The sequence below is a fragment of the Elephas maximus genome, chromosome 21 (assembly GCF_024166365.1).
Source record: "Elephas maximus indicus isolate mEleMax1 chromosome 21, mEleMax1 primary haplotype, whole genome shotgun sequence".
NCBI lineage: Eukaryota > Metazoa > Chordata > Mammalia > Proboscidea > Elephantidae > Elephas > Elephas maximus.
The window spans coordinates 15,513,170-15,533,577 of NC_064839.1; the positions used below are offsets into that span (position 1 = coordinate 15,513,170).

Below are 20,408 nucleotides of genomic sequence, written 5' to 3' on the forward strand. Positions count from 1 at the left end.
GGTATGACTCTACTCCCAGCTGGCAGCTTTAGTGCCTTTACTCCAGAGCTACGCTCCCCATCTCACCTTCCCCTGGTCCCCAGGGCCCAGCCCTTCCACCATTCCCTCACCAGGACCTGACAGTAAGTGTCTGACCCTGCCCCCCCCCCCCCCCCCACATAGCCCATCCTCCGACCAGAGCGCAAATCCAGCCTGGTGCTTCCATAACTGATTCCCTGTGAACTGTGCCCACTCCCATCAGGTCAGGCAGAGGGGCATGGCCAGGGCCAGACTCTGAAGTCAGCACCAGGCCAGGGGCAGGCCCAGGGGCCTCAAACCATGGGGGATCCCTCATGCCTCCCAAGCCTGGCACCCCACCACCTCTGCCTCCCTGCTCCCTCAGCTCCCAGCCCACCACTGTCCCCACCACAAGACCTGGCAGGCTGCCTGCTCTCCACGTGGCCTGATCTGGAAGGCTGAGGGAGGCCTGAAGCCAGGGGGGAGTGCCTGGTTCTGCCAGGACTAAACTCACAGCCCCCCAAGGCTGAGCCCAAATGCAGCAGGCAGACCACCCCAAGAAGCCGTATTTGGAGAGAAGGTCACAGGCTGACTGCCCAGCTGGACCAGGGACAGGTAACAGGTGAGACCACTGTCCTACCACAAGTTCCCTCCTCCTCCAGGTCAAGGCAGCCTGAGATAGCCCATGAGGACAACCACATGCCAAACCTGAACTTCTGTGAAAGCAGAATTTCAACCAAAGATGCAGATGGGGGGTGTTTCTGAGAGGTTCAAAACAGTTTCAAAAAACTCCAGGAACTAAGGAGTTTCATTAGGGCAGTGAGAGCAGCCAGTGACAAGAGCAGTTGAGCATTGGAAACTAGGGCGACAGCAAGATTCATCTTGCTTAGGAAACAAGCTATTATTATCCCCAGCAAACAGCTGGAGATGCTCACAGGTGAATGCGGTTGGCTGAGCTGCAGTGGCCCTGGAGGGCACGGTATCTCTCTGGCCCGGCACAGAGTACAGCCGGTGGCAGAGTCAAGGTACAGCAACGTAGGTAGGTGGGAGGCACCCAGGTTCCAGGAATACAGACATGACTGTGAACTGTCTCCACAGGAAAGGAGGTGGGGGGCAGCTGAAGGCAGAGGCAGGGCCCAAGGTCTGCAGGGTGGGGGCGTAGTGGACCACCACAGGCTCCTGCCCCAGTGGAGGAGACCCTCAGATCAGAGCTACAAGAAGAGTGACGTGGTAGGATGGGGTCCAAAGTGACACATCAGAGGGCAAGCCCCCCAGGGGACAAGGAAAACAGAGAGCACCACGAGCAGCCCAGGGGACTCCAAAGCAGACATGTGGGAGGGCTCCCACCTGCAGCACATTGGCCAAGTCAGAAAAATCAGCCAGCAGCCCAACATATGCATGTGGGAACTCAATGCCCCCAACTCAGGCACAAAGGGGCGTATTCTCTCAACTGAGGGGCCTGGCAAGCACGGCATAGTCAGTGTCTCGCTGGACTATAGACTGGAGAGGTACCAGCCTAGCGCCTCGGGAGACTATTCAAATGTAAAGCAGCTCCTGGCTCACCTAAATAAAAACCCGACCTCCCCCAAATGCCACCCTAGGTGGGGGTTTGGCAGAGCACAGGCTCCTCTGGGCTCTTGACAGGGGCCTCGGGGGCTCAGAAGAGGAACAAGGGACAAATATGGGGTCTGTTTCCTAAAGGAAGAAGCTGGAGTTCACAGGGGTGAACACTCCAAGTGGGGTGTGATGAGGCCTCAGCTTCCTGCTGCCCTGAAGGCGGTAATGCTGTCCCTGGGGGCCCCACCAGCCTCTCCTCCTGGGAAGCAGGCAGCAAAGCTCTGCTTACAGGGGCCATGTTCCTGAAGCACAGCCACGCCCCACCGATCTGGCCCTGGCAATCAGAGAACATTCTCTGCAGTGGAGGCCTCTGGAGGACGGTGCACAAAGGACCCTCAGCCAAGCAGCTCCACAGCACACTGACATCTGGGAATCCTGTAATCAGAGATCCTGGCGTCCACCTGGCCCCCCTGCACAGACAGGGAGCTGGGGCCCAGCGAGGTGCTGGGACCTCATCAGGGGTTTGCTTGTGGGCAGCCATTTACGAAGTGCCAGCTCCGGGCCAGGTTCTGGGTGAGTGTGACCACGTTTAGACCCCATAGCAAGGCCCAGCAGCACCCTGTCACACACGGGGGCTGAGGGTCAGAGGGGAAGCAACTTGCCAAGGCCACAGGGTCCAAGGTGAGGCAGCCACCAGGGCTCCCACCTCTAGCTCAGGGCCTGCCCCATAAGGCAAAACCCTAACCAGAGGCTGGTGGGGGGGTGGTCCCCACAGGACTGCAGAGACGTTCCATGGTGTTGGCTGAGGAATTCAGAGGATGGGAGGTGGGCAGGGCACTGGGCAGTGCTAGTGGGACATGGGGAGGTCCAGCCCGGGATGGGGAGCAGCCAGCTGTGGCCCTCAATCCCCCAGCCCCTGTGGTGCCACGGCCAGCATTTCGATGAGCTGGGCTAAACACCGCAGGTATGGGAGACATGGCCACTGTGGGAAAGCTCGAGAGAGAATGCAGAGATTTGCGCAATGAAAAGGAGCAAACCTGAGACTCACCCCCCACCCCACCCCGTGGCTCCTATATCACTGGGGGAAATGATACATATTTATGAGCTCATAATCCTTCCTAATCACCCCCACATTACACACAGGCACAACTCCCGAGGCTCAGGCTCATACATAATTATAAGGCACTTCCTTGGAGGCCCACCAAAGGACGACCAAGGATGCAGCAGCTGCAGTGTCCTGGTGGGGGAGGGGCTGGGAATCCAGGTTTAGGGAGGACAGGCTGGGAGCAGCCTCAGGGAGCAGGTGTCTCCCCCGAGGGCTCATCAGCCCACCAACACAGGGCCCACAGGCCCCCAGGCCAGTCACCAGCCAGCCCACGGACAAGGGCGCCACTGACAAGCAGCACTTTCCAGGGGCCATGGGGTGCAGGGCGACAAGGAGGGTGAGCTGCCTCTCTCCCTGTGCCCAACATCTGCCCTCCTGCCTGGAGAGGCCTGGAAGGGGAACCTCCTTCCCAAACAGGGCTTGAGGGCTCAGCCTGGAGCCAAGTTGAGGAGTGAGGGCAGGTAAGAAGGGCTCCTGCCTGAGACTGGGGCAGCAGGGGCCAAGGGGAAGCTGCTGAGAGCCAGAATGGGGGAGGCCAGTGACTAGGACTAAGGGCAAGGGGCTGTACGTCAAAGGCTGAGGTAAGAACAAAGACCATGGCACTCAGAGCAGGTCTCCAGAGAGAAACACCCGGCCATTGGGGCTCCCCAAACACTCAGCAGGGCCTGCACTTTCATCATGGGGAGCAAGAGGAGAGTCATCCCTTCCTGAAAGTAAAAGCTGGGGTGACTTAAAGGAAATTATTTTTTTAAATATTCCTCAAAATGCCCAATCCAAGTCCTTTTAGAAGCCTCGTGTGTGTGTGTGTGCACGCGCGCACTTCACACCCAGTTTGCAGACTGGGAAATACCTGCTGGTAAGTGGGGTGAACCAGCAGGCTGCAGAGAGATAGACCCAGGGGCCCCAGGACTCACTTGCTGATGTCCTCGAAGGAGGCCTCCCTGCAGACACTGCCGCTGTCCGTGTTGATGCCGTGCTGGGAACAGAGAGGCAGCATGTGAGCACAGCCTGCTACGGAAGGTAGCCTCCTGCCAGCCTAGGACCCCACATCAGTCGGCAGACCCACCCCCCGCCTTTCCCTGACAAGCCAAGCAACTCCATGCTAGCAAGGCCAGTGGGTGGCACAGACGGTTAATGTGCTCGGCTACTAACTGAAAGATTGGTGGTTCGAGTCCTCCCAGAGGCGCCTTGGAAGAAAAGCCTGGTGATCTACTCCAAAAAATCAGCCACTGAAAACCCCATGGAGCACAGTTCTACTCTGCCACACACGGGGCCTCTGGGAAGTGGAACTGACTCCACAGCGACTGGTATTTAATGTTGGTGCAGGCCCTCCTTTCCTTCAGGGGCAAACATCATGTCACAGACTGGAAAGAGGGGGAAGCAGGGGTACCATCAACAGCATCCCAGGTGCACCCCAAGCCCCCCTCCTTGGATGGTCAGGGCACTTGCTGGCACCAGGTCAGGCTGCTTTCGGACACAGGTGGGGCCCAAGTGAAAAGAGCTACCGACCAGGACTCCCCCCAGCCAAGCTGCTCTCCCACGGCCAGCCCCATCTCCTCTCACGCACACACGCCTTACACCAACTTTAAACACCAGTTGCCGTGGAGAAGATTCTAACTCATGATGACCCCGTGTGTGTCAGAGTAGAACTGTGCTCTGTAGGGTTTTCGGTGGCTGATTTTTTGGAGATCACCAGGCCTTTCTCCCAAGGCACCTCTGGGTAACTCAGCCACCAACCTTTCAATTGGCAGCTGAGCGCATTAACCAACTGCACCACCTACTAGCATTTCTAGCTCTGGAGAGTACTGGATCCATCCTTCCAGAGACGCAGGTCAGACCCCACGTAGGCAGGGTGGGCCTTTCTCAGAGGACCCCACAAAGCTCTATCACAGTCCTCCCCTTTTCCTAACGGTGGCGAGACTAAGGAACTCAGGCCAGTGTGGTGACAAAACACGGGAGTCAGAGGAAAACGTGCATCCTCGGAGAGGCGAGGCATTTTAAACGTCCACTGACGCCTCAGGAACTTCAGGTCGATATCCACTTGCAGGGCCAAATAAAACACATTAGACGCTCTCTAACCACAGTCATCTGGCACAGCCTTCCTTCTCAGCCATCGGAACAGCAGAGTGGAAAAAGGAGACTGCATAAAGTGCTAATAAACAACCAAGGAAAACTCTTTCCAGAAAAATCAATTAACAAGGGAGAGAGGTCACTTTGTATGGGGAGAATCACATATTCTTCATATTTGAAACTCCCAAGGTCAAAAAGAAGTGCAAGAAAGCAAGCCTCTGTGAGTCATTTCTCAGGCTGAGTGCCCCCCAGCCCTGAGAGGCCCAGCCACCAGGTTGCGGGAGCCTCTGTCATTCACGGCTCCAGGTTCAAAATCCAGGGCCTCACTGCCCAAGCACCGCAGGAGCAGGCGCCACGGGTGTGTTTTCCAAATTGTGTTAACAACAGAGACTTTGGTTGGAAGCAAATGGACATTCTACATCCACAAACCCCACTGATTCAACTTGAAACAAATACATCTTCCAACCCAGGTTTGAAACCTTAGATTGGGTGTGGTGCCTGTCACGGTGGCCTCGTGACAGGACACAGCCCATTCCAAGGGAGGACCTGAGAATTGAGAACATGGTCCTGGACACATTCTGCAGCTGGCTCTGGCTGAGAAGCGGCCGCTGCTTGTTACAGAAACCACGTTAGTGGCTGGAGGGGGAACTGTATACTCCTCCTCTCAGTTCTCAACCCTTCCCCACGACCCATCCTCTGCACGGCCAGGCTGCTCCCTAACCTTCCCCCCTGTGCCCAAACACTGCCCGGTCCCTGGACGCCAGCCACTCACCAGAGTAAGGAGGGCAGAGGGGTTCTGTGATGTCAGGACACTGGCAATCTGAGAGGTCAGAAAGAAAAACCCACGTTAGAGAGTCCACAAACACGTCTGATGGAGACAACATACTAGCACTACTTAATGACACCTAGGTTGACAGAGCACTTCCTTGAAATGGGCAGTGCCATTGTCCCCATCCTACAGGTGAGGAAACGGAGACTTACAGGTTAAGGACTTCTAAATTACACAGTTATCAACGGTACCACAGGATTCAAACCCAAAACTTCCCACAATCCCCTACCTGCTGCCACGTATCAGAGAGTCCTGGCTCCAAATAGCCAGCCCTTCCTAAAAGACCTGTCCCCTGGCAATCCCTTAGGCACTGGCCCCTTCAGCCTCCCATCCACCAGGCAGATGCCTCAATAGCATCCTTACTTCCTTCCCTCCCTGGCTCCCTTCCCGCCATTCATCTCCTAGTCCCTGTGGAGTTAGCTTTCCTCTGGCCCCCCCACCCCATACTCCCACCCTCCATCCTTCTGCCCTGGCGCTCATACCTCACCCCCTGCCCTGAATGCCTGTGGCTGTAAGACAGGGAGCAAAGGCCCTGAGATCAGAAGGAGCCTGTCTGAGAAACAGCGAAGAGACTGCTGTGGTTAGAGGAGAAACAAGTAAAAGAGAGATAGTCTATACTATCAGGGAAGTAATAGGGGTTAAGTGGAGAACCTAGAGACTTATTAAAACAGAGAACAGAAGGGCCCCCAAATCTGCAAACAAAGCAACAAGAAATGGGCCAGGGCACAGAAACAAAGCCATTCCCCAGAACAAGGGGCCAGGGTATCTAAAAATAGCCCAAAAACTTCTTTAAAGTTGCTTTTCAGAAACAGCTGGGGAAAACCAGGCCCAGGGACAAGCACAGAACATACACCTGTGACTGCTGTGTGACCTTCCACCAGGGGCAGTAAGGGGCTACAGCCCCAGCTGGGGAACTGAATCCAAGGAGCAAGAGACTGCTCAGGCACAACACCCCATAATAAGTCCTGCTACGAATTCCAGAGGCCTCCAGGACAGGAGCCATCTTGGAAAGCTGCTGCATGCACACCTTAGTTAAGATATCCCCGCCTGTGCCTATGAATAAACATGAATCTTTTCCCACCCAAGAACTTTCAAAAACTCAGGCTTGTCTTTTGTTCTGCGAAATGAGGGTATGCGTTGCTCTAGGCCCTCCTCATCTCTGCTTGCAAGCCTCTTCAATAAAGCTTTGCTCCTGCAGAAAACTATGTGCCTTACCTGCTCATTCTTGACCAGTGAGAGGCAAGAGCCTTATTCTGGTAACAGCTGCTTCCGACACCAACCTCTCAAATGAACATGCCATGTGCACGCGGCTTTCCACGCCTTTGCTCCTGCTCCGCCTGTGCCTAGGACGCCTGCTCCCCATCTTTGCTGCTGCACAACTCCATACTTAGGACTCAGTTCCCAGGCAGGTTCACTCACTCACTCCTCTACCTCTACCTCCCACCCCGCCCCCTTGCCCCCCCCCACCATCCCTGGAAAAGCACTTACAAAACAGTGCTGGCTGTGACACTTGCCCACCCCCCACCCCCCCCCCCCCCCCCCCCCGCAATGTGGCCAGCTACCCTGGTGAGAGCAATTTCCTCCTCTCCTGACCCCACCCCTCAGACTGCTCTGTATCCTGCTTACTGCAGACCCTACTGTATCTGAGCCTTATGCTCTCCCCCCTCCCCCACAGAAACCAGTCTCCTCTCTGCAGCCCCCCAGCCACCACCCCTGACTCTCAACACCCTCAACACAGCAGGAGAGGAAGGAGGGTCTGCTGTTGTTTTCACAAACTTATTGAGGTATAACTGTCATATGCTAAACTGTACAAATTTAAAATGTACACTTTGATTAGTTTTGATATACACACATGTTTTTTAATACTGACATACTCCCTGAGAAAACCTGGATATACTGAAAACTATGAAGAGATAAAATGTTTCATTTTTAATGGATTTGATAACCAAAAAAACAAGCCAAACCCACTGCCATTGAGTTGATTACGAATCATAGCAACCCTACAGGACAGAGTAGAACTGCCCCATAGGGTTTGCAAGGAATGGCTGGTGGATTCCAACTGCTGACCTTTTTGTTAGCAGCCAAGCTCTTAATCACTGCTCTACTAGTGCTCCATGGATTTGAGAGTCAAGTGCAAATTTGAGCATTATACAGGTGGTCCCCTGTACAAATTATTCAAGTTAAAACACTGCACTAAGGACTTTTTCTGGTACATCTTATCGTTAGTAACACGTACTACATACAATGTTGGAAAAAGTAATTTGCTGATGTTATTCTCAGATGTTCACTCACTAATGTTCAATGTTTCGATTTACTATTCAAAACCCTGCCCTATAGTAAGCTATGGCCATAATAATGAAAAATAAATACGGTATTCAACTTACATCAGAACTGACAATGGAGTTGCTGGAACGGAACCCCACTGTAAGTCAGGGACTGCCTGTATCTACCAGAGCTAATGTTTCTAGAGCTATGTCTGTTTGAACATGACCAGACTCTCACAATACAATATAAGCCTGAACCAAAAAGATAAAAGGAACCTACAACCCCACCCACCCCAGAAGCAATCGCTGTTAACGTACGGGTCTTTTTCTATCTACACATAAAAACAGATCTATAATGGCACTTGGAGCATATGAAGTTACACGCTTCACTTATTTCCTGTCATTAAATACAAAAACATCAAACACGTAACTTTTAGCCATCACTACTGCTGGGGATGGTAAACATCCAACAAGTCCTCGATCAAGGGCCTGTGTCGGTACTTCACACACATCTCAATCACCCAGGAAGGCAGTGCTACAACTACCCAGATTTCATAAGTGAGAAAGGTTTATGGCTTACATAACTTGCTCAAGCTCGGTTACAAATCAGCAAACCACAGATTTGAACCTACAGCTGTATAACCACCTCTCTTGGCAGATATGCATAGCTTATTTATTCATTCCCCTACTGGACCTTTAAGTTGCTTCTAGTGATTAGCCATTATAAATAATGCTGGGATGGACATCTTTGTCTATAAGGCTTTGGTGATTTTCTTAAAATTCCTTAAAAAAAAAAAAAATCAGTTAAGCCAGACGTAAGAGGACAAATACCATATGATCCCACTTACATGAAATATCTAAAATAGGCAAATGCATGAGAACCAAGTTGATTAGTGGTCACCAGGGGCTGGGAGAGGGGGAAAGGGGGAGGAATTGCTTAGGGGGCACGGAGCTTCTGCTTAGTGTGACTGATAACTTTCAGAAACGGACAGCGGTGATAGCTGCAGAAGCTGGTGGATGTAATTAATATGCTGACTTGTATACTTACACGTGGCTAAGACGGTACATTTGTTACATATATTTTGTTGCCACTGCTGAGTCTATTCCGACTCATGGTGACCCCAAGTATTACAGAGTAGAACTGCTCCATAGGGTTTTCAAGGCTATGACCAGGCCTTACCTTGGAAGTGCCTCTGGGTGGGCGTGAACTGCCAACCTTTCAGTTAGTGAACCACTGCCACCAAGTCAATTCTAATTCACAGCAACCCTACATGACAAAGCAGAACGGTCCCACAGGGTTTCCAAGGAGCACCTGGTAGATTCGAACTGCCAACCTCGTGGTTAACAGCCCTGGCTCTTAACCACCATGCCAGCAGGGTTTCCAGTCATTTCGTAGTCCAGGGCTTTAACCGTTTGTGCTGCGCAGGGACTCCCAGATATATTTTACCACAATGAACTAGAAAATAAAACCTGACCCAGTGTGGTTGCTAGGTCAAAAACCTTGCACTTTGTCAGGTTTTTGATAGTCACGGCCAGGTGACCCTCTAGGTATGTACCGATCACCCCCTGCCCTGGAGCCCTCCCTGATTTACCCAGTAAACTGCCTTGAGAATGGCTGAATTCCTTGGCCTCTGTGTTCCACAGTTAAAGGCTTGGCTGAGTCCCTCCCCTCCCTGGCTCCTACAGGAGGAGGAAGGCTCATTAACAGGAAGGAGAGGCACGTGTGGGGCCCGGGGTGCACTGTTAGGTTGACAGGTAGGCTCTACATTCATCAGCACACCACGATTCCGTCAATTACAGCAGCAGAATCAGAGAGCGAGAAGGCACTTGGGCATTGTATCTGCTATTGTCCTTGGGAGAGAGGAGCAGGATAACAAATGTGCGGGCTGATGGTTTTTCTCTCCACAACGACTCTCAGGACGTGCTGGTTAGGAATAATGGAGGAGAAAGCAGCCCTTTCAGCGTGGTCTGATGCACAGAAGATCGAGCCCGACTGGCAGAGCGGGCTGAGCGTCTGCTATTCCTGGCAGGGCCGCATCTTTTATTGATCACAACTGCTTGAGTGGGCCCTGGTTACCTCTGTGGCTGCAAAGCCTCCCCCAGCCTGGCAGCTACATCCTCCCCTCCCCACGGAGACCCATTAGCGCTACGCTCATCAGCACACCCTGATTCCGGGCCTCGCAAATTAAGGGAACACGATGCAGCTGTGTGTTGCCAGCTCACACGCAGCCCCAGCATGCTTAATGACATGGATCTGTCAACCCAGGACCTCATTTCCATGGACCATGGTCGCTGGGGACCCATCAGCTCTCACAAACCAGTACTGTTAAATGCCCCAGCCAGCACTGATTCCCCAGGCAGTTCAGCCTCATCGATGCGGCACATGCAAAATTCATCAGATGTGAGGGTGGGTGCACTCCTTGCCCTGGGACGAACAAAGCCTTCCCGTGGACTTCTCATGTGCCCTCAGGACCAGGCCCTACCCAGGCCCCTCACAGAGTACCCGCTCTTGGGGTGAAGATGGAGAGAATGAGGCTAGGCCTTCCTTCGCCGGCACCAGGAGAAAGCCAACACTGCTCCAGATGGCTGGGCTTAACCCCTGCAAGCACCTAAGCTTTCGAAAACAAACTCTCCGTGGGAGTTTCCTTAAAACAAGGGTGTGCGCTGGTGACTCATGGGTCAAATCTGGCCCAAAGATGGGCTTTCTTTTGCCTGCAATGCTTTTAAAAATCTCAATTTGTTTCTAAAATTTAAACATCAGGAAGCATCACAAACAATCGGGGTTTGCAGCTACTCCTGAACAATCAGAATATGTAGCAACCCTGGGCCAGCAGTCCTGCATACCAGCTGCCCTTCAGAGGGGCTATAAGCTCTCTCGGGTCCCACCGCAGTCCCCACCACTCCCTGATGCCTCTCCACACCAAGGCTGAGCATCAGGACCCTCATCACTGTACCACCTCTTCTCAGGAGACCACCATTTGTTCTGCCTTCTCAATAACTAAACTCAGGATCCTCCACAGGAAAACTAGACAACCAGGTTTGCGACATTAGACATCTACATTTAACGTTACATCACGTGACCACCCATGGCCTAAGGCTGCCTTTGCTGCCTTCTTTCTGAGGAGACATGTGCACAAGCTTTGTGTCAGGTGTTTCCCATTTGTGATTTGTCACAGATGGCCAGAAGCCACCTGCAATTAGACGGGACTGAGTAAGTACTATAAAACTAGCCTGGAGAACCCTTCCCCCCAGGAAGCTTCCTGTCACCTTCCATGATCAAGTGGCCCTAGTTACCTCTAGCAACTTGGAAACCCCTCCCAGCCCAGGTGGTTCAGTCCAGCAGTTTCCACTTGCTGGAGGCTCCATTTCAAGCCACAGAAAAAGACGCTTGGGAGTCTGTGTCACCTCAATAGAAGTGTCCTGCATTTTTGAGAGGACAAGTGCAGGGGCTGAGGGCAGGGACTCTGGGGTTCAAAGGTCCTGGGGCTGTAGCCCAACTCTGCCACCGACCTCACAGCCCGGGTTTCCCCCTCAGTGAATGGGGTGATAGCTATGCCTCACCCTGGAACTGGGGTGAGAACCCCGCGTGAGCTGTACACGCTTCTGGGACCCACGGCTGCTGCACAAAGTAAAGCACCTGTCCTACTGTCATCAAGAGTCCTTGTTTCCCACAAGAACAGCAGTGACAGTGACAGCAAAATAGATTGATAATGCTGATGATGGAGTGCTACAGAAAGACTTGAATCCTGATAGTCTGTCCTTTGAACTCCGTTGACGCCTTCATTTACGATTCTGCTTGATGAACGAAGGTGAAGCATGAGCTGGTCTGTGTGGCTGTGATTCTACCCCATCATTAAAGACTTCCTTGCCTGATACTCCAGACCTCCTGCAGCTTACCTCATTTACAGAACAGTTTACCTGAGTCCAGGCTCTCCTTCTCCCCCCAAATCGCTGAATAAATGAAGTTGGGTTTTCCCCCAGGTATAAAAACAAATAGGCCAGACAGCAGCTAGGGAGGCTGAGACACAGAAAGGGCTCTGATTTGGTGGGCCACGGTCCCTGATCAAGGCAGGTCCAAGGCTGCCAACTCCAGAATTCATAACCCTTTCACCTGCCCGGATTCAGGACAGATCCAAGGCCCCAGGAGGACACTCGCACCTACCCAGGGCACATGACACCCACCAGGCAACCAAACTGGGAAGTGGATTAATGCCAAGTGACCCCCCCCAACTCCACCTCACCCCACAGGCCTTCACAGACTTTTTAGATAGCAGTACCTGCAGGCTGCAAGGGCCTCAAAGCCCGGGCTTCAAAGCCGTTCGTCCTAGTAGGACCCCCTGCTGAAGAATTCCATTTCTACTCCACATGTACTGAATCTTAATTCTTAAGTATGCATAAGAATTCTAATAAGGTCCCCAGCTGATTCTTATGTATTCTTATTATACATAAGAATCAGCTGGGGATCTTGTTAAACTGTAGATTCTGATTCAGTACTTCTGGGGTGGAAATGCAAATTCTCAGCAGCGGGTCAAAGCAGAATGAAGTAGTTTGAAGCTCTGCTCACAGCACATGGAAGGCCCAGGCCTGGGGTGACTTGGGTCAGATCTTTTGCCCCACTGCAGGCAGTCCCGTCTCTCAGAGGCCCTCCTCCCATTGCACACCTCAGCAGCCACGAGCCAGGTCACTTCTACTGAGTCAGGAGCACTGCCCAAGCAAAATGGCATCCTCAGAGAGGTCTGGGGTACAGGTGTCCTGCCTGCTGCTTCCAAGTGAGGGCACTCCTGATGAGGTTGGGCTGTGGCAACAGGAACAGATAATCCAGAGGAGGGTGAATGCAAGCCCTGACCTGTTCAGAGGAGGGTCAGCTGCTGCTTACCTCATCCGTGTACTGGACGTCATCCACAGCATACTTCTTCTTGAAGTGCTCCTTGGAATGGATCCTCAAAGAGAAGCACAAGAAATGCCAGGTCAGGGCTTGGCAACAGCTCAGCACAGGCCACCTTCCCACCTGCCAAGCCCAGGCCATGGACCTGCAGGCCCACCCCCATGACAGCCAGCAGTAAGCGAGTCTGCCCAGCAGAGGCTCAGAGGTCAGAGGTCACTGGGCCACTGACTGGCCCCAGCCAACCTCCACTCACTCCTGCTTCCAGTCTGTGACTCTGGCAGCTGGTGACATATAGCTGCTGACAAGCTCCCTAGTCATCTCCCTCCACTGCCAGCAGAGCCCACCAGGAAGCTGGCCAGTGTGCCACCCTCTGGGACATGAAACGAGGTGCCTCCTGGCCCCAAACGAAGCCTCCTTAAAGGAAAGGTAAAAGATTAATTAGCATTTTAAAGTAGTCAGTATCAGTATTACTCAGTGTGAGGAGAAAAATTCAAGTTTACTCATCATGTCAGAAAAAGTAGCCTGTGAGAAGACAAAGACACAGAGCAGGCAAGGCTGGAAGCACTTGCCCACCTTGCAAAGGGCTCCTGGCTCACAGCTGTGCTGGGCAGGGCTCCAGCCTGGTTCCAGCACTTCGCCCTCCCCCCCCATCCTCCCCGGTCAGCAGATGAGTGTCACTGCTGGTGACAGAACTTAGAGCAGGAGGAACACTTACTGAATGCAGGAAGGTGTCCCGAGCCAACACAATGACACACATGCACCATCCTGTCCCATTTCCACTCCAGCCCATCTATGGTCTCACATTATCATGGTCACCAGGTGGTAGACCCAAAGGAGGCCCCCAAAAAAGCAGCAGATGGTTTTCACCTTGTGCTCCCTGGGCTCTCAAGGGGTGAGCAGATGATAGGGAGGTGGGCGGGGGGTGTAGAGAACAACGTGCCTGGGGAGGCCCCGAGAGAACAGGGCTGCCATGAGAGGACTTTGGAACTCAGAAATGACTTCCTTAAAAGCAAGGTCTCATGTCAGCATCCCATATGTCACTCTTGTCCTTTGTAGAACAACACCGAGGACCAGCGTCACTGCCCAGCACACAAAGGCCCACTCCTTTCTGAGCCTCCACCACTTCCCTCTCCTGAAGCAGACTGTGGCAGAAGCACAGACCATAGGAGCCTGGAGGCAGACGGGTGCGGGGCCTGCATCAGCAGGGCACTCACACCACATGCAGCAAGCAGAGCTCGGCTCCGAAACCCACCTGCAGGAAAGACTAGGGTCCCACTATGACTGTTTAATGTAACCCCCAAAAGCTCTTTGATTTATCTCCCTTCAGGTTTCTCTGAGGTGCACTAGGTGTCAAGCTTCTACCGTTGATTTGCACAGTTCAGCCACATTCATTTCCTTGTTTGAGAGCGGACTTGAAAGTTAAATGGCCAAAGTCTGGCATCTCTTAACAATAAGCACCTCGCCGGGACTCAGCAGGCACCAGTTTCAGGGTTTATGACCGGAGAGCTTGCAGAGCCTTTGCTACTGAGCAGGTACCCTCTCTGCACAGAGTTTACCCTGCAGCCATGCACAGAGCACAGGCCTGGAGAGCTGGAGGCAGGGCCATCCGTAAAATGCATATCTAGGCGCCATCGCCACATCCACTGACACCCTGGCTCCAGTCCTAGCTCCAAGACAGATGCCCTGCATCTTCAGCAAGCCCCAGCCAGCAAGCCCCAGCGTCCTCTGGTCCTCAGATAGCCAGTTCCATACGTTATGTGTGCGTTACTTGCAGAAATACGGTAAGCCCGAGGTCAAGGTCTTGATGTGGAGCCAGAGGAGATGGGAGGAGGGGAGGCAAAGAGGAGGTGAATACAAGGGAGTTGTGATCTATGGGTGGTCCCGGGGCTGTACGTTCCCCTGCCCACTCACCATTCCATTCACCATGGGAACCAAGGAGGGGCAAGGGCCAGCCAGCCCACAGGAGACCCTGCGCTGCCGCCCCAGTGTCCTAGAGGAGTACCCAGGCTCCCGTCCCACCAAACGCCCTCTGCTCAGGAGGTGCTTGCTCTCCTCACCGAAGGCCAGATGACACAGTTCAGCCAGACCACAGCTGGGCCTTGAAGGTCAAAAGTCACGGCCCTAGTGACAAGCCTACTTCTCATCAAGAAAAACCATTTGACAGACAAAAGCTGTGAGTATCTTCTCTAGCTCTTTGCGTTCCGTTCTTTTTAAAAGGGCAGAGATCATTAAGTTGGAAGAGTACTTATTTTTCATGTTTTGGGGGCTAATTAGAGTAAAAATCATTTAAATGTCACCCTTGGGGATAAGCCTGACAGACCGCCACATCAAACCAGCACCTAAAGCTCAGCAGCCACAACCTGCGGGCAGGGGGGCGGGGGCGGGGACAATGGGTGGAATGTCCGTAAGAGCCCCACAAGGCTGCCCCAAAAGGTCACTGGGCCTGCTGCAGGGCCGGACTGGCCACGGCCAAGGTGGTTGCCGGGAGGGCCTGCACCCTGCCCCGCCTGGAGTCTGGGGTCCAGCAGGCCAGCTCATGCCAGGTCCCATCATGCGGGAGATCCAAGTAGAAACATCTAGATCGGGAGAGGACGTCCTCCAGCCAGGGGCCAGGACGGGCCAGCGGGGAAGCCGATCTGCCCCCCAAAACTCCCTTCAAGTAGAAGTGGCAGCTTTGGCACAAGAGCGGAGAAAGAACCCTGACTCAAAGGGGTTCATGTCCCCAGGATGAAGCCAGAGTCCAGGCACCTGGCCGGTGCAGGCCTTCTCTGTCCACGGCTGGGCCCAGCATGAGTTAGAGGAGACCTTTCCAAGAACTCAGGGTCAGAGCTGATGCCTGCTCACTCCGCAGTGAGTGCCAACACCCTGCACATGGCCTCCTGCAGGAAGGGGACATTAAATTAACACTGTACCCGTGCAGACATGACGAAGCCCTCTGGAAAATGAAATTTCAAAGAGCAGGTCTTGCTGGCTGCTGACCACCTGCATGCGGGTAATGAATAAGTAATAGGGCCAAGTTACAGCAGTCACCATCAATTTCCAGCGGCTGGAGCCTGCCTTCAGCTACAAACGATGCCACTGCCTTTCATACTGCTGCTTGCAGAAGGCGTCAGCACCTGCTCCGGAACAGAAGTCGGCAACCATTTCGAGGTTCTATTAGCTTATCAAAGAGAAGAGCAGGCCTCTCCAGAGCAATGCAGGAGGCTGGTCCTGGAGACCGCTCCCAGGGGCGAGGCCTGCGGCACCTCCTCAGAGGCTGGCAGAGGTGAGAGGGACCAAATGAGGTCCCTGAGCCAGGGAAGCCACCTAGCGAGGCCTCAGGCTGCACAGGGTCAGGCTCCCTCAGAACCGCCCCGCATCACAGTCAAGGAATTCCCCTGGTCCCTTTTCAGGAAGGCCTGTACCCCTCAAACAGTGCCCCATGGACCCTCCCTGAAAAGAGGAAGCCAGGGTGGGGGTCAGGAGACAGGCTGAGACAGCCCTGGTCATGGAAACACTAGGTGTGTATGTGGGATGGGGGGGTGGGGGCATGGAGGCTGTTAAACCCTCCTCTCCCCTCCCTCCCCTCCTTCCCATATCCAAAGGAGCATTGCTCAGAGCCTTGGGTCCTCAGCCCTGGTGAAATCACTCATTCCACTTCTCTCTGAGCAGCCTGGGCTCACACAGATTCTCAGTAGGGTGGGCACCCTCCTCCCTACACAGCCCAGGCCAGGCACCCAACTCGCATCCTAACCTCACAGTCTCAGACACAGCCTGGAACAGAACAAAGCCAAGCTGCAATGGTTCTGGGGGGTCCCCCCCAACTTGGCCCAAAGCCACTCACCTTCTGTGGGCTCTGAAGCTGCCCAGGGTGTGGAATTAGAGGCAACCTCCTGCCTGCTCAGAGGGCCCAGGCACTCAGGTTCTCACTTCAAAACAGGGCTTCAACTGAGTTCAGGTCCAGGTTCGAACCCTGCTGAGAATCTGCGTTTCTAACTAGCTCCCTGGAGAGAATTTGCATTTCTAACAACGTCTATTTGAGAATCCTCTGGGGATCTTGTTAAAATGTAGACTCTGATTCAGTATATCTGAAGAGGAAATTAGAACACTCAGCAGGGATAATGAAGCCCTGCTTCAAAAAGGTACTAGCTTTTCTGAGTAAGGACTCCAAATAAAAACAAATTAGAAGGCACCACAATCTTGTTCTAAAGGGGGTCTAGAAGAGGACCTGGCCCAGCCCCAAGCTGCCCACGGCCCCCCTCAGCCGGTGTCTGCGGTTCTGACAACAGGACAGACCATTGACACAGGAAGTGAGGCAGCAGGTCCTGCAGACGGGGTGCGGTTTTCCTGGGCAGTTTTGGGTTGCACTGTCTGCCAGATGGATTTTCAAAAGCCATAGATAGAGACAAAACAAAGCTGAGGAGCTGAAGGTCAAGTGCTTAGTCTGGTGGGTTTTGATTGCAAAGGCCAGGTAATCCCCTCAGCCTTGCTCTCTGTGCCTTCCTGATAATGAGTGACTGGAAGCAGCCACTCCCTAACAAACCCAGTCTCCCCCAGAGGCCAGGGACATGGGGACTAGGAGAGGGTCCCAGCAGGGCAGAGGAAGGAAGAAACCCTGGGGGAGTGGCCAGAGGGGGAAGCCAGGTCCACAGGAGACAGGGCTCTCCCTGCTGTGGGCCAGACCCCTCCCTGCACACCATGCCACCTCAGTGGGCATGCACAGGGAACCCCTTCCAACAGTGGAGACATACCCCACAGACCCATTTGTACCCTCAAAGGTCATCCAGGCCTAAATGTCCGCATTAGAACCAGCTGGCTTGGCAAAGCAGGGACAGACTAACAGCCGCTCTGAAGCCCCACTGCGGCCAAGGTCCAGAATTATTCCTGTATTAACAAAGATGAGGCTCCAAAAAGCCACCTGCTAACAGCTGTTCCTTGACCAATCAGAGCCTGAGTTTCAAACCCTCAAGTCACCTGTCATTTGGCTCCCCAGGTGGCAGTTGTGGGGAAACGGGGAGGCTGGCTCAGGCTTTCCCACCGGACTGAGTCCCCAAGGCAGGGACCAGGCCCTCCTCCCACAGCCTGGAGGATGGACACCCTCAACCCGCAGATGTCTGCTGAGTGGATGGCACTTCCTGGCTTTGTGCGAGAGTCAGCGCTTCATAAAAGGAAGTAAACAGAAGAGGAGATAAACTCAGAGCCCCTCCACCCCTCATGGAGGCCTGCTGAGGCCCTGATCAGACCCTCCCTCCACCACTTTCCACCCCACATCTGCCCAACTGCTGTGGCTGGGTCAAGCTCTGATCCAGGAGGGAGGTCATGGGAAAGTGGAGAGGGCAGCCAGGTTAAAACCATAGTGCCACCAAGCCACGTGCCACCTGGCACATTGGCCCTGGCTGCTCCTAGGACGTGCTACTTGCAGAAAAGATTGAGGCCACAACTCTGCTCATGTGGGCACTTGGGGTGAAGAAAGAATTCTGTGAGTATCCTCTTACTGAGACCAAATCTAAACCCTCACCAGAGAAATCTCCATCGCTGGCCGCGCAGCTACTAGGGCTGTAACACATCACGCCGACACTTAGTGCTGCGCTCTGCCGAGGCACCACGCTGAGCGATCAGCAGGAGCACTTCACAGACCTGCACCGTCACTCCATCACACTGAGCCTCAGTTTCCTTTTTATAGCAAGGCAGTAAGACCCCTTCCGAGGGCAGTCATATGGATTCAGGCAGGAATATAATAAAGATCATGGTGGAGTGGAAAGGCAAGAGCAGGTGGAGGTGGGTGCCACCTTCCCCATGAGCACTCCACAAGAGCTGGGGGAGCTGAGTGCTGCCTTCGCCATAAGCACCCCAAGAGAGCATGGGGGGTTGGGTGCTACCTACCCAGGAGCATCCCACAAGAGGTGGGGGCGTGGGTGCCACTTTCCCCATGAGCACCCCACGAGAGCTAGGAGAGTGGATGCCACCTTTCCCATGAGCACCCCTTTTCTTTTGGTCTTTTGGCTTAGGTCTGGTGATGGAGCAGGAGGAGGGGCCTGGGATGAATGGACTGAGGAGAACCCCACGCCACACCAAGCCTGAGGCAGATTTCTCTGCAGGTGCAAGATGACTCTAACAGAGCAGTCGGGAGAGTCAGAGGGTAAGAGTAGACACGTGTCTGCCTGGCCTTTTCCCCCCATCTCATCCGCCTGGCCTCCCCCTCCTCCTATACATCCCCGCCCATGCCTAGGGCAGCGGAGAACTGGAGTCCCTGGAGGCCCAGATGGACAGAAATGGATCACTGTTGTGTACGGAGCAGGTTTCCTGGATGCCTGGATTAGGGTGGGGCCTCTTCCCAAAGGGAGCTGAGGGGCATTCAGCATGGATCCTCCAGTTCTACACTGCCCCAGGCCTGGGTGGGGATGTGTAGGAGGAGGGGGTCGAGCAGGGGGACAAGATGGGGTAAAGAGGCATGCCTACTCCCTTGCCCCCCCTTCTCAAGGGCCTTGCCAGAAGAAGCACAGCCCGCTTCTCTTCTGCTGCCAATTCTGCTTAAAGCTGAGTTTTCACAGTAAAGCCGAAGGCCAGTGCCAGGCCAGGTCCTGCCAGGTGGCCCTAGAGCAGGATCAACACCAGCTTGTCAGCCTTAACTCCCTCACCCCAAGACACTCAAAGAGGCCCATGCCAGGGCCAAAAAAGGGGGATATAAGCACAAAAAGCAAAAGTTAAATAAATGGGACCTCATAAAAATTATGAACTTTTGTTCATCAAAAGACTTTACCAAAAAAAATTAAAAGACAAGCAACTGACTAGGAGAATATCTTCGGAAATCATATATCTGATAAGAATCTAATAACCAAAACACACCCTCTCTCCTTATCAACACGGTTAGGTTCCAAAGACCAGGTTGTTATGTGAGATGGGTGTTACGTAAAAATTGAGGATTACCACATCAGATCACAAAATGGAAGATGACTACATCATTACATAAGTGCCAAATTACTTCATCACATAACTGCCAAGTCACATCATTACACATCTGCCAACCCACTGAGGATCGTAGCTCAGCCAAGTTGACATAACCTTCACTAGCAAAGCCAGCGTTACTCCCACCTCAGCATTTGTTACTGCCAGACATACTTCGTTAATGAGCAAAATAGCTAGAGAGTAGATTCTTTACTATTGTAGTAAATGTGAAATGTAGGATCATGAGATACTTGAGAAGGTGTATATGCAAAACTTTGACAACTTAACAACAAAAAGACAAATAACCCAATCATAAAATGAACAAAGGACTTGAATACATTTCACCAAAGAAGACAATCAAACAGCCACCAAACACATGAAAAGATACCCAATGTCATTTTAGCCATCAGAGGGATGCAAATCAGAACCACAATGAGATACCATTTCACTGCCACAAGTATGGCTAACACAAAAGAACCCAAAAAATAACAAATATTGGCAAGGATATGGGGAAATTAGAACCCATCCCCATTGCTGGTGGGAATGTAAAATAGTACAGCCATTGTCGAAAACAGTGTGAAGGTTCCTCAAAAAACTAAAAATAGAACTACCATATGACCCAGCAATTCCACTCCTAGGTATATGCCCAAAAGACTTGAAAGCAGAGATTCAGACTTGTACACCAATGCTCACTGCAGCATTATTCACAATAGCCAAAAGGTGGAAATAACCTAAACGCCCATCAATGGATAAACAAAACGTGGTATGTACCTACAA

The 20,408-nt window shown here is 53.0% G+C and overlaps 1 protein-coding gene across 1 annotated transcript in view; it reads right to left on the reverse strand.

Moving 5' to 3' along the window:
- The window catches only part of PEPD (peptidase D), a 141,918-nt gene that overhangs the window by 105,489 nt on the left and 16,021 nt on the right, over positions 1-20,408 (reverse strand). Inside the window, exons 4-6 of the mRNA XM_049863712.1 lie at positions 12,699-12,762; positions 5,502-5,549; positions 3,574-3,635 (exon numbers count right to left, since the gene is read on the reverse strand). Of these exons, the coding sequence (XP_049719669.1) occupies positions 3,574-3,635; positions 5,502-5,549; positions 12,699-12,762 (174 nt within the window). The remainder of the gene's footprint in view (positions 1-3,573; positions 3,636-5,501; positions 5,550-12,698; positions 12,763-20,408) is intronic.